This window comes from Cyprinodon variegatus, unplaced genomic scaffold (assembly GCF_000732505.1).
Source record: "Cyprinodon variegatus isolate N-32 unplaced genomic scaffold, C_variegatus-1.0 Scaffold2, whole genome shotgun sequence".
In the NCBI taxonomy this organism is placed as follows: Eukaryota; Metazoa; Chordata; class Actinopteri; order Cyprinodontiformes; family Cyprinodontidae; genus Cyprinodon; species Cyprinodon variegatus.
In genome coordinates, this window is record NW_015150455.1 from 2,523,047 (window position 1) to 2,537,079 (window position 14,033).

The 14,033-nt window shown below is 38.9% G+C and overlaps 1 protein-coding gene across 1 annotated transcript in view; it reads left to right on the top strand.

Annotated features, from left to right (window-relative positions):
• The window catches only part of galnt1 (polypeptide N-acetylgalactosaminyltransferase 1), a 69,593-nt gene extending 56,159 nt beyond the window's left edge, over positions 1-13,434 (top strand). The window contains exons 7-14 of the mRNA XM_015370851.1: positions 686-765; positions 1,087-1,257; positions 2,714-2,831; positions 3,048-3,228; positions 9,052-9,191; positions 9,284-9,382; positions 11,982-12,116; positions 12,261-13,434. Coding sequence (XP_015226337.1) covers positions 686-765; positions 1,087-1,257; positions 2,714-2,831; positions 3,048-3,228; positions 9,052-9,191; positions 9,284-9,382; positions 11,982-12,116; positions 12,261-12,407 — 1,071 coding nt within the window. The 3' untranslated portion in view covers positions 12,408-13,434. The remainder of the gene's footprint in view (positions 1-685; positions 766-1,086; positions 1,258-2,713; positions 2,832-3,047; positions 3,229-9,051; positions 9,192-9,283; positions 9,383-11,981; positions 12,117-12,260) is intronic.
• The last annotated feature ends 599 nt before the right edge of the window (positions 13,435-14,033 follow it).

Genomic DNA, 14,033 nt, shown 5'->3' on the forward strand with positions numbered 1-14,033 from the left:
TTGTATGTCTGACTACGTTTTGTCATGCGACAACTATATGCTGTCAGTGTTTTGTTTTAGGATTTACTTGATTGACCACACAAAGCAATGTTTATTGCTGCTGGAAAGTTGAAGGAAAAAATGCGTAATATTCACATTTTTTACAGATACAGAAATTTTTTACAGATACAGAAATTTATATAACCAGGTTCTTCACAGGTTCTTTGACTTTAAAGATGCTCATCACAGACGCTCTCTATCCAGTCTGACTGACCATGCAGTATTTTGATAAGAAGAATAAGCAAAAACAATTATCTTTAGATGCATAAAGCTGGTAGAGACTAATGAATAAAACCTTATCAGCTGTAATTGCAGCCAACTGTGGTTCAGCAAAATATTACCTCAACATGGATGCGTGCCAAAGTACAAAACTTTTAAAGATATTTCTTGAAGCAAATCTTTAAAACCATTCATTGTTTTCTCTTTATTTGACAATCATGTGCCATTTTGTTTTGGTCTCACTTAGAATACTCTTTAATTAAATGTAATTTTGTGTTTTTAACACAAACAAAGATGCAAACGAAAAAGGATTGTGTTTATCTTGCCAAGGTTGTGTATATGTGATTTTGAATTGGCCTATAACCTGCACTGCACCTGCTGCAGACTTATGCTGGATTTGTCTGATGTTTCCTTGTTGGCTTCTTAGGTCATCACCTTTCTGGATGCTCATTGTGAATGCACCACAGGGTGGCTAGAGCCTCTGCTGGCCCGCATCAAACAAGACAAGTAAGACCAATTTACATGAGAGACATGGACACTATTACCAAGTATTAGTGTCTAAACTGCTGCTGTTGAATCTGCAGGGGGCTCATCCTTGTGTTTAGTTCTAAATCATCGTTTACTACATGTCATGTGCTCACAAACGGTAACGGAAAACTAAGATGTGATTTGCAATTAGAATTCCCATTAGTTGGCTTTTGTTCTACTGGTAGTAGGTGTCTCATCTTACAGATAGTTGGCAACCTAAGCTTTTTCACAGCTGCTTTATTTCACCTTTGAATGTTGCAGGTTTGTAGATTAACCTAGCATTTCTTATTACTCCTCCAGGAGAACAGTTGTGTGCCCCATTATCGACGTTATCAGTGACGATACATTTGAGTACATGGCAGGGTCTGACATGACGTATGGGGGTTTCAACTGGAAGCTGAACTTCCGCTGGTACCCTGTGCCTCAGAGGGAGATGGACCGCCGCAAAGGAGACCGCACGCTACCCGTCAGGTCTGGCAACACAATTCATTTAGCAGCTTTTTAACTTATTTCAGCAGGATTATTAGACTGTTTGTTCTGCTCTTGTGCAACTGAGTTTGACCTCTCTGTTAGGTCATGTGAAAAAGATTTCCCTTAGAGACAAAATAAAATAGCAGCGATATAACCCAACACTTAATGTGCCACACCAACTCCAGTCAGCTGCTTAGAATCACATATCCTGTTTGCATTAATTTTGCTGATAGGCATTCACAGTTGTGTAGAGCAGTCATACATAACAAATCATTTAGACATGCTTAATCATAGGATGCTTTCGGGGCAGCAGAACTGATTGAACGCAGTGAACTTCCCTTTCTAGCTGAACTCAATGTCGTTTATGAGCTACTGTTTCTTTTTTATTATTACTATTCTTGTTGCTTTGCCTCTTAAGCTTGGGACCTTGAAGCAAAAATGAAGTTTCTTTCTCGCTGTCTATCATCTGTGCTTCCTGCTCTTGTTTCTAAGCTTGCTTTGACGCCACTTTTCAAGGTCACTTAGATAATATATCTTATGTAACTTGCAGCGCCCTTATTTTTGATTGTTTATTGCCATTTTGCTTTGCAGACCTTTTATATATGAATTTAAAGCAACATTAAATGCAAAAATATTTCCTGATGTTCTCCTAATGTGAGAAATGTCAGTGTTTGAGATGTTGTAACTTTTCCAAAAAGGAATAAAAATCTATTTTAATTTATTCTAACTGTCCTTTTTTGAGGTTTCTGTTGTGTTTTATGGTGCCAGAATTTGTGCAAATCACTATTTTTATAATCAGAGGTTTGTAAACGCTGCTCTTATGAATGCGACAGACTCTGTTTGGAAAGGCAGATTCGTTCAGGATCAGAGCTTTACTTTAATTTAGCAACTCTGGTTTGTTTTACTGCCACATGTCTCTCATAAAAGGTCTGAGATAATTTTGTTGTTTACACAACTTTGATGCGTTATCCGCTAATGGAGAATCTTCAGTTATTTATTTACTCTCATCGAGTTGCTTCTTCTACATCATCTTTAATTTCTTTGATTTTATTCATTGGATAAATGCTGTGATGCACGCCACCATTCCAGCTGGGTTTATTTCTATGCGATTGTTTTGGGGTTTTTCTTTTTGAGTGCTTTAAAATCGTTATCTGAAAGAAGAAAACAGGTAGTAGAGAAAATAGGCCTCTTTTAAAAAGGAGGAAGCCATTGTGTTACAGGATGTGAAGGGAAGGAGGACTGAGGCTATTAAACATTGACATGACCATCACAGCAATAGAGCCCTGGCAGAGGAAAGAAGAGAAATGGAAAATAACAGGAAGATGGTAAAGAACAAGGGCTGAAATATAAAGCTCTGATGGGATCTGTAGATATTGAGTGACCTTTAGAAAACAGGCTGCCGGGGAATGAAGTGACACAAACCAGCCTCACTTTTTAAATTTATTCTGCTCACCAGGACTCCTACCATGGCAGGCGGCTTGTTCTCCATAGACAGGGATTATTTCCAGGAGATCGGCACATATGACGCAGGAATGGACATCTGGGGAGGAGAAAACCTGGAAATTTCATTCAGAGTGAGTGAACGCAGCCAACTAGCATGACTCTTTTCTGAAGTGCGCTGGCAAGGTTTCAGCACCGTCAGCCAGGGTTAAGAATCAGACACTCACACCAATACTACACTCTGATTTCAGATTCACAAACCTCAGCAGTCAGCTATCTTTTGACAGAGACCAAGATTAACACATTCAAGATATGCTTTTTAAAACATTTTATAAACTTCTTCCTCACAGATCTGGCAGTGTGGAGGGACCCTGGAGATCGTCACATGCTCCCACGTGGGTCACGTGTTCAGAAAGGCAACGCCCTACACGTTTCCCGGAGGAACGGGACAGATCATCAACAAAAATAACCGCCGCCTGGCAGAGGTCTGGATGGATGAATTCAAGAACTTCTTCTACATAATCTCTCCTGGTGAGTCAGGCGATGTGTGTTTATGTCTTCATTAAGATATGCATGTAGGTACTGGTGTGTGGAGGTTAATCTCTGTGGCAGTGTGTGATCAATCCATTAACCTGGTGACAGTGTGATACTGCAGTGGTAGGCGAGCAGCGCAGGGTGTGTGGCAGCAAGTAATTTCATGCTACAGAAGATCTATTTACCTCAGCACACAAACAGGAAAACACACAAGCTTAGAATGTGGAGGCAACACAAAAGTAAAAAAAGTCAGAAAATAGTGTACTGTCATTTTTCAACAGGTCCCAGTAACCCTAGTCAGATATTACCTTATACTAGTCAGCTTATAAGGTGATATCTTTAGGTGAGTTTTGTAAAGACAGACCGTGATGTCAAGTCAGACCTTTGTAAAGCTTTGAACTTTAACAGAGTCCGGTTTCTGGAATGGATCAGGCTAGTGTGAACCCAATTCAGGGTCCTTGAACCGGACCCTAGCATGGTTACAACTGCTGGTCTTGCCAGAATGGATCAGCACCCTGGAGCGGTTGCTTGCAGTGTGTATAAAAGCCTGTTCTTCCCAGTATACGAAGAGCATTGGGACAGATATACTACAAGTAACTAAAGCCCCATTTACACTACCCTCTGAAAACCGATCCATGCAGAGTTCGAACCGAGCTTGGATCAGTTAACCGTGCCGAGCTTGGTGCCTTACAACTGTTTACACACCATGCTAGCAAGGGTCCTCGCCTCCTAGTGACGATCTACGGTACTACTACTGTGCTATGGTATTACTTCTCTCTAGAGCGAATCAAGCAAACCAACATGGCGGAGCCTGTAACATTAAAGATATTTGGTTATAATTATCATATTTGGTTGTTTGCGGAGAGTCAGGCGAAAAATGCAGCCTTTGATGAATTTACTTGACAGAGTCGGCTTTTGAAAAGTGGATATGAAAATCAGGGCTTACAAACACAGGAAACAACTGATGTTGAGGTTCATGACACTTAACCAGAATGATCACAGGAAATGGTGTGGCACGGTAGGGAAGCTAGTATTTTTATGAATGTCTGATATTTCATGATTACGGAGGCTGACTGTGAGGAGATGACACGATCTGCTCATGCGCTCTTTGTTATCAGAGAACTGAGCTACAACTGAACCGCGCCAAGCCCTACTGATGAACTGGTACCATGTTATCACTGGTTGTATCTGATACGGTCCGATTCAGTTTTGCATGCCATTTTAACAGTTATCTGGGTTACCATGCTCTGACCGATCTCAGCAGTTTCAAGAGGGTAGTGTAACTCAAAGTTGAAGAAGGTATCTGCATAAAAAAACCTCTAGAGTAAAAATGAGACAGCCTGAAGCCAATAAAGCTGTAATAGGGGTTGTAATATATATGCCACACATCAAGGGTGGTGCACTAGCGCAGCCTGTAGAAGAACGAAGGAAGAAAGAGGTTGAAAACAATTGTTTTGTGAAGTATGTGTGGTAAGGGTGGTTAGAGCCACTGTGTACTGGCTCCCATTTTTAAACCAGCACATGTATAGCTGACTATGGGTGTGGGTAGGGTCAGACTTGGTTGTTTAAACTTGTCGCAGTGTTTTCATTCATTTCCATCTTACAGAGCTGTTATGTGGTCTGGTGAAAATCTGTCTTTTCTTTGAGCATTTTTAAGCTGGGAGATATGAAAAAAGGTTGGAAAAATATTCACTGTATTTATATTCTTTTTATTAACTTGTAGTACTAGGTTTCTCTGTCTCTGCCTCAATCCATACTGTTGTCTGTCTGTCGTCATTCTTTTAAGATACTTTTTTAAAGCCTCGCAACTATATCACCAATCTGCTATAACTTCTTTGTAATCTGTCAGATTTAAACACCAAAAATGTTGACCTCCCCATAATATTATATATTAAGAATTTCCTGTTCAATCTCTCTCTAATAAGTGACAACATGCCTATGTAGTTATTTACAAATTCAAAAAAATGGTCGTTTATCTTGTTTATTAAATACAATCAGCATTAGAGTTTTTTTCTAGCTGCTTCTAACTCCCAGGAGATCCGCATCCACAGATGGAGAATGTAGACGTCAAACAGCAGCACATTTGAAATTATTATGGCAGACTGTTACTGAAAGTTTTCAATAAAGCTTATTTTTGTTATAAAAAGAAAAGTGAAGTGGTTGACGGTTTCTTTTATTATTAAACTGTTGAATAATGGGAGCAGGTAATATTGTGACAACATTCTACCAAGACAGGCTTTGAAAAATGTTGGCACCAAATCACACAGTTCAATTATTATAATTTGGACACTTCAAAAATGCTACGCACCTTATAAAATCTGTTAGTATTGTTGATTCAGTGATGTTAGTCAAACTGAAAATGAGAATGAGATCATTGGGAAACAGCAACGATATAGAGAATAGCAATAACATCTTCTGACAGTCATAGTAAAGTCACAGCTTGGTCTTTAGAGGCAATTTTACAACAATAGTTCAGTCCAGCAGCATCCTGCTACAGACGTCATGAGATGACGCCATTTTGCACTGTGATGTTTTTAAAAATTGAAATCAGATCTCAGAGCAAAATTTTGGCTGGTAAGCAGTAAGAAACACCATCTGCTGGTGAGACAATGTCCCCTTCTTCCTGTGCGCACTGAGATGTGCAGCAGTAATAGTATATCCCTTTGTTTTCCCTTTAAAGTTTCTCCAGCATTCATATTGAAACCAGTCAGAGTTCCCAATCAGCCATCCACTGTATGGGATTTCCTGTTTACTGAGCCTCTGCTCCGCTAATATTTTTACCATAACTTGAACACTGGTAGCATCTCAGTTTAACTCATATCAGCTCCATTTAACACCTCCCACAAACACATTATTTGACCATGGTTTTAATAAATAAATGATCAAACTTCATCCGCTCTAATTATTAAATACCTGCTCTCTACACAGAACTGAAGCAGCGCTGATGGTTTGACCCCTTGTGAGAGCTCTTAATTGGATAATTAACATCGTTATGTTGGCCAAAACACTTTCAATCCTAAATAAACTTTTCAAATATGATTTATTAGACAACACTTGGTTTGCATGTTGTCAAAAAAATCTAACCTGCGATTTGCTCTTGAAAAGCAACTGTTGCTGTGAAATGAAAAGATATTCATCAAATAGGTCACTTCCTTTGCACTTGTTAGTGCAGGGGCCATTTTGGCATCATCAAAGCTTTAAACAGGATCAGTTACAGCTATATGAATGAAACTTTTAATTTCATAATTTAATTTACAAAGAGCACATTGTTCTGGTATTATGATTTCAATTTCAATTTATTTGTTTCAGCCACTTTGTGCCCTTAAAAACACTCTGCCTCTACTCTGTGACTTGATGAATTACTCTGACATGCTGCAATCGGCTCATGGGCTGTTAATTTAACGTGAACTTGTGCTCAGTACACAGAATGCTTCCAGTCATTCTTACAGTCATATAAAAAAGTTTGGGCACCCCTATTAATCTTTGGGTTGTCCTTGACCATTCTCACCATTCTTCTTCTCTGCCTCTCTAATAATTTTCTTGGCCTGCCACTTCTGGGCTTAACAAGAACTTTCCCTGTGGTCTTCAATTTCCTTACTATGTTCCTCACAGTGGAAACTGAAATCTCTGAGACAACTCTTTGTATCCTTCCCCTGAACGACTATGTTGAACAATCTTTATTTTCAGATAATTTGAGAGTTGTTCTGTGGTGCCCATGATGAATATTCAGAGGAGATTCAAACAGGAAAACTTGCAACTGGCCACCTTAAATACATTTTCTCATGATTGGATACACCTGGCTATGAAGTTCAAATCTTAATGAAGTTACCAAACCAATTGTGTGTTTCAGTAAGTCAGTGAAAAGTAGTTAAGGGTATTCAAATCAATAAAAAAGATGAGGGTACCCAATTTTTTGCACCTGTCAAGTTTTGTGTTAATGCATATTGCAGATTTTCTCTTAGTCCAATAAACCTGAATTCAATACTGAAATATAATATATAATATGATTTTGGTAAATCTTTTTTTTTTGTATTGGGCTATATCATGCTGCTTCTCACCCTAACAACAGAGGCCTTTTCTTTTTTTTTAGGTGTTATCTAAATCTTATCTCTGGTTAATACAAAGCGACATTTTTGCATAACTGCAATAGGTCCAAACTTGAAAACCTGTTCAGGAGTGTTGCAGCTGTCCAGGTTTTAGCATCTGTGGAAAACCTATTTTATGAAATAACACTGTTAGGGATGTGTTTATTAAATAATGTAGTTGGTTAAAAACTAACCAAACTCATGCAAATGTGTCAAAAACATTTCCTGTTCCTGATTGGCCCAGTGTCAGCAAAACTAGCTATGGTTAAATGTCCAATGTCTGTTGGCATGGAGGGAGCCACAGGAAACTGTTCCTGTGGTCAGCAAACAGCTTTATAGTCTTTGCTGAAAGACTTGTTGAACGTTTAATATTTCATTACTGCTTATTAATGTATCAGTATTTTAACAAGCGAGGCAGGAAGGAGTGTGGAAGAGATGAACTGATGCTAGGATAGGCATGGTGTCCTGAGGGATAGATGGGGGTTCTGAGAGGTGAGACCGGTCCAGTTGTTTCAGAATGAGCAGGAAGCAGCCTGACTGCGTCATTATGCTGTTGGAGAGTTGAAGTGATGCTGACATTAAGAGGAACCAAGCAAATTTATTACATGGAATAGGAATCTTGCCAGGTCATCTTGACATTTTCTTATCATTTTCATTATAGCCTGAGATCTGTACTGCTTGGTTTCGCCTTATTGGAAAAGCAGATGTTGGTAAAAAGATTAGAGTTCAGCCAATTTGAAAAAAAAAATAAAATACTTTTCTCTATAATTATTTAGGCAAAAGATATTTGTTAGAAAGAAAACACATTATGTTCTCATTTGCATCTCCAACTTTTACTCTATGCGCATAAATCTGTCTAAATGTATATATTTTTTTTTATACATTTTATATTATTTATACATTTACTGCTTGTATTTTCTTGCACCGACATGGCAGGTCTGTCAGACTAATCCAAGCTGTCGTGAAACATGACAGTTTACAGAAAATAAACTGATCTCATGGTTTCACCTCACTGGTAGTTCTGTCAGCCTCTGTCTGTGCTCCAGGACTCCTGTCGTTGTCCTAAGTACACATGAAGTCATGGAAAGCAGAAAAGTTAAAAACAAAACAAAAACAGGCATCAGAATGTTGTTGCTTTAAAGAGTGCAATAAAAAAAAAACACTGAGCAAAACATTAAAATAAAAAATGCTAAGATCTCTAAACATTTTGCTTACATTCTAGTAGAGCAAAAACCCAGAGGATCTGCTGAATACCTACTACAAGCTAAAATACAAAGCCTTGCAAATAGTTCACATTTATTCATACCACAAACTTACAGTATTTGGATTATTGCTTCATATCCTTACCCCACTGTAATCTCTCCATAACCATGGTGTGTTCATTGGTCTGCATGGTTCCTCTAACTAGCCCACCTGGCTGGAATGCATTTTAAGAAAGCTGAAGAAAGAATAAAACATTTGCAGTAATTTTCTTTTTTTTTTTTTCCTTTCTACCAAATAAAATCTAATATGTTAAGGTTTGTAGTTAAATATGATTAAATGTGATCAAGTAACCAGTGCTTGGTTAAAATAAAACAAAAATATTTGATATTACCTGATTCGCTTAGATTACCATATGTTTTAGGGTAGCATCGTATTTATGAACATTACTAAGTGTCCTCTAGTGGTCAGGCAATGATGGTTGAGTTGAGGCAGTTTGTCCCCATTAATGCTGTGTCTGTGTTTGTGTTTCCAGGTGTGACCAAAGTGGACTACGGTGACATCTCATCTCGCATTTCTTTAAGACATAAGCTCCAGTGTAAACCCTTCAGCTGGTATTTGGAGAATGTCTACCCTGACTCCCAAATCCCCAGGCACTATTACTCCCTGGGAGAGGTAACCATCAGCACGCACACCTTCACACACACTGACTGTCTATGCTGCGTTAGTGAGCGATCCTTACTTTGATCTGTGTGTGTTTGCCTCAGATCCGTAACGTAGAGACCAACCAGTGCTTGGACAACATGGCCCGCAAGGAAAACGAGAAGGTTGGCATTTTCAACTGCCACGGCATGGGAGGCAACCAGGTATGAAGGCAGTTCCTGCTGCAACAAAAAGGGTTCCTGAGATACATATGTAAATGATGAAAAGTTTAAACTTTGCTCATTTTTTAGCAGTTTGCATCATAGTTTTGTTTTTTGTTTTTTTTATTGATTCTAAGAGTTTCCAAATGCTTTAGCCTTTTCTGGTTCAGCCTTTTTACAAAAACAATCTGCTTTGTATTTTATCAGGACTAAATATGTACATTTGCTGAACATTTTGTAAAGGACTCAGATGATAATGAGAAAACAACAGAGCAGACTAATCAGTCCAAGCTCTGCTCGCTGTTCTGTAAGTCGTCTGAAAGTAAAAAGAAAATGACACAACTGCAAATATCCCAAGACATGAAACTGACAGTTGTTCCAGAACACCTGTCCACCACATAAAGATATTGATTATATGAGAAATTATAATGTAAAAATAAAGTAAAAAAAACAAACATTTATTCAAAATTTTTATTATTTTATTTATTCTGTGCAATTGAAATGACCACAATTCTGTATTTATCTAACAACGCTGTCTGACTGAAAACATTTTTCTCTTCTATAAAAGCTACAGATAAACATAATATCTATATTCCTCAGTAGGTGGAGGGAACTGGGTCACAAAAGGAACAAATTTCAAATTTTATCTCAACATCTGAAAATATTCTAATTTACTATTTTAATATATATTCTAATATAAATAGAAATGAGTCAGTAAAGAAAAAATCCAATGTTAAGATATGTCCTGCTGTTTTAAACGTACGAAACTAGACACGAAAGCTAAACTATATTAATCAACTACTTTAGTGTCATTCAAATGCAACGTCTTAATTTTAGGATTGTTTTTGCAGGATTCAAAATAAAAATGCATTTAGTTTAATCTCCTCTCTCTGCCTCTCCACTGGACTGCTTTGATTCAGCCCTTAGGAGAGAGCAATATGAATATCGGCAAAGCAGAAAGAGATTAGAACAACTCTAAATACGTTTAAAACTCATACCCTCCGAATCCATTAAATCATTTTCAAATATTCATTAATGTTTTACCTGAACCCAAACTACAGAAGTTGATTATGTTTTTTTTTTTTTTTTTACTTAAGAGGCAGTTAAGCGAGGCACACATAAAAGAAAAAAATTAAAACAGCCATCATTGTCCCTGGTTCTTGAATTTGAATCAAATTTATTTTATTATTTATTTGGTAAATACTTACTGACTCAAATAATAAAAAAAAAAACATTTAATATTTACTATATTTAATTCTGATGCACGGATTGAAGTGACAAAAACCTCATCATTTCTGAGCACTATAAGAGCACTAAACACACACTGATGACAGTCTGCCTAGAGGGTGAGCTATAGCTGAAAACAATCTGAAGTTGGCTCTACCTCTGGCTTAAGGCTTGTTCCTCTGGTGATAATATTCTATATAAGTGATGGAGCCACAGTCTGATCTCGAGCGGAAGGAGGATTCAGGCTCATTATTTCCTTGCCTTTACCTGCAGCATAGAGAGCGTTCTGTGCTTCGCTGAATCAGCTTTAAAAAAGTCTAATAAGCTGCATCAACGGCAAAACCATCTTATAAAACGGTGTGGTAGGTTAGGGCAATTATAAAGAAAATAATAATAAACAAGAAAGCATTTTATTTAACCTAAATATCAAGCAGTTTTTTTGTTTTCAAAGCCTGAAATGACGTCTCTGATATCTGGGATGTTGTTGTTTACCTTGTAACATCACAGTGAATGACTTCTGCATGATCCTTGCACAGAAGCTGCTGCAGGACGTACCAAACCTTTATGAAGGGAAACATTAAAGGGGAACGCCATTTTTTTAACTTGATTTTACGTTATTACATCATGTTCTACTCACCCATAAGAGTTTTGTGGCATTTGGAGCCGTTCTGAAGATATTCCGTTTTGTAATATCCAAGTAACGTCTTCCTATGGGCAACGAGTTGAAGGCACAAACTGAACTGTTCATAATTTATCATTTATGGTACGCCAGCATTCATAACATGTAGGCGAATCACTGTCCCCCAGACATCCGCGGTTATATTTGTTATATTTATATGTTTTAAAAACAAAGCGGCGCGTGTTTGACGTCATCCGCGCATGCGTACTGGAGTCGTAACAGGCAGCCCGGGCCACAGGCGGCTACGCTCTACCCCTTCTATTCATTCGTCTAGCTAATCTGAACCGTTCAATTCCATTTCGAGAGCGAGATCATCTGTGGTAGCAGCACTAGACATCTTCCAGGCATGGGAGTAAAACTAGCAGCAGTTCAGCGGACAGGATGAATGAAAGGTAGCCGGCGCACTTGGATGAGGTCATACACACGCCGTTTCGTTTAGTTTAGTTTAGTTTGTGCCTTCAACTCGTTGCCCATAGGAAAACGTTACCTGGATATAACCTCTTCAGAACGGCTCCAAATGACACAAAACTCATATGGGGGAGTAGAACATGATGTAATAACCTAAAATCAAGGGCCCAATGTAAAGAAAACGGCGTTCCCCTTTAAGGCTTAAATACAGCTTATTAGACAGATGGTTCTGAACCTGGATATCAGCTTTGATAATCTCCTTCCTGTTTTTGTGTGTGTGACCTACAGGTCTTCTCCTACACAGCCAACAAAGAGATCCGGACTGATGATTTGTGTTTAGATGTTTCCAAGCTGAACGGGCCCGTCATGATGCTCAAGTGCCATCACCTTAAAGGCAACCAGCTGTGGGAATATGATCCTGTGGTGAGTTGGAGAGAAAACCTGGAGTTGTGATGCTGTGCAGCCTTGGTATCTAGATCTATGCTGCTAATGTTGAGGATGTAAACATTGATCATATAGCTGGTGTTAGCAGTCCTCACATGTGCCCTCGCCTCTCTGTGTGTGCAGAAGCTGACTCTGGTCCACGTCAACAGTAACCAGTGCCTGGACAAGGCCAGCGAGGAGGACAGCCAGGTGCCCAGCGTCAGAGACTGCACACACTCCCGTTCCCAACAGTGGCTGCTGCGCAACGTCACACTACCCGAGGTCTTCTGACCATACAGCGCACCCCCCCAAACGTACACGCCCCCAAACACACAGAGCGGCCCAGAGCAAGCAGTCAGAAGAGCGGGCATGTTTTATTCAATGTGGGCACAAGGACCGAGACTTCTCTGGTGGGGGATTCAGGAGGAGGGATGGGACGGTACTACCTCTGCCAGAGATCAGAGGAAGGAGACTCTTCAAGCTTCCTCAGAGCGAATAGAGAGGACTGTAGAGACTCTCTAAGAGATCATATCTGTCGTTTTACATTTGCTTTTTTTTTTTTTTTAAGAAGAGATTCTAGATGTTGCTGTCTCCGGCGAGTGGAGTCGAGGTTCTGCACACAGCTTCCCCTCAGCTCATCACTTAACGTTTACTGACTGCCTCCGATCTGTGTGCGTGCACTTATCTGTGTGTTTGACCCGAGATGAATGTATGCTTTTTGAAGGGGCCTGAATATTTGTTTTTGTTGTTTTCCTTTTTTTTTTTTTTTATTTAATTTTATAACTTGTATTGATCATGGACTCTTATGAAGAAGGATGCATGTCTGACTGCGTGTGTGAGAGATCACGTCTGGTGCGTGCCTGCGTGTGTGGACGTGTCAGAGCCCCTCCTTTGCAGTCTTGTAACAGCGTATGTCCCCCTCTGGTGTTACTTCTCGGTATCTCGTCTTACAGACTGAAATCTAAAGGAGGGCACGTAATATAGACAAAAAGAGGAAGCTCAAACCGACGTCTGCCAACAGCAGAAATGTAGAGATAGAGAAATATGTTTGTGATATCTTCAGATTTCTATGTCCAGTTTTTACATGCCTTGTCTGTTTCTACTGTTTCAGTAACCTTTAGTTTCTCCTTTTCATCATACAGCAAATGCACTCTCAAGCACATCAACAGGCTTCTTGGATATTAAACTGATACTGCCTACTGTAGTGTTTAACTATGAAAAGCTGTCCCATAAAACACTACAGAGCTACACTCTCTCTGCAGAAGGCCGTCCACACATGAGCATCTCAGTAAATAAAAATGTCAGACAAAAATATGAACCATCAAAAAGCTAAAATTCTTAATTAAATCAATTATTAATTTAGTGCTTGAAGCTAAAAAAAAAAAGCAGTTTCTCAGAAAAAATCTGATTTTTTTCCCATACGAATTGCAGGTTGTTGAAAAGCGTTTCTATATACACTCAGCAGCCAGATCTTTGAACACAAAAGATTGCATCAGTGCCACAAGGCCTGGAGGTAAACTACTGTTTTTGTTTTGCTTGTGCTTCTCCTCTCATCCTGCAAACTTAGGGACGATGATTTGCAAATGAAATGAAAATCATTTGTTTCAAATGAGGACTGGATCGCTGAACATCAGTCATTCCTCTCTTTAATCCCTGGTAAGACACTTCTGGGGTATCTTAACATGAATAAAAAATGCAGCTTAACTTCCAGATACATCAGTAGGTGGTGACTGTTAATTGAGTGTACTCTTGATTCTCCTGCAGTCTCAAATAGGTTTTCTTTCATAACGCTCAAGGCTGCTGATAGCACTTTATTTCAAATGCATTTTTTTTTTCCTTCCAGTAAGCTTCCCATATGCTTGGATAGAGAACCCTAATCACCCAGCTTGTTTTTCCGTTTTGATATTTTGTGACTTC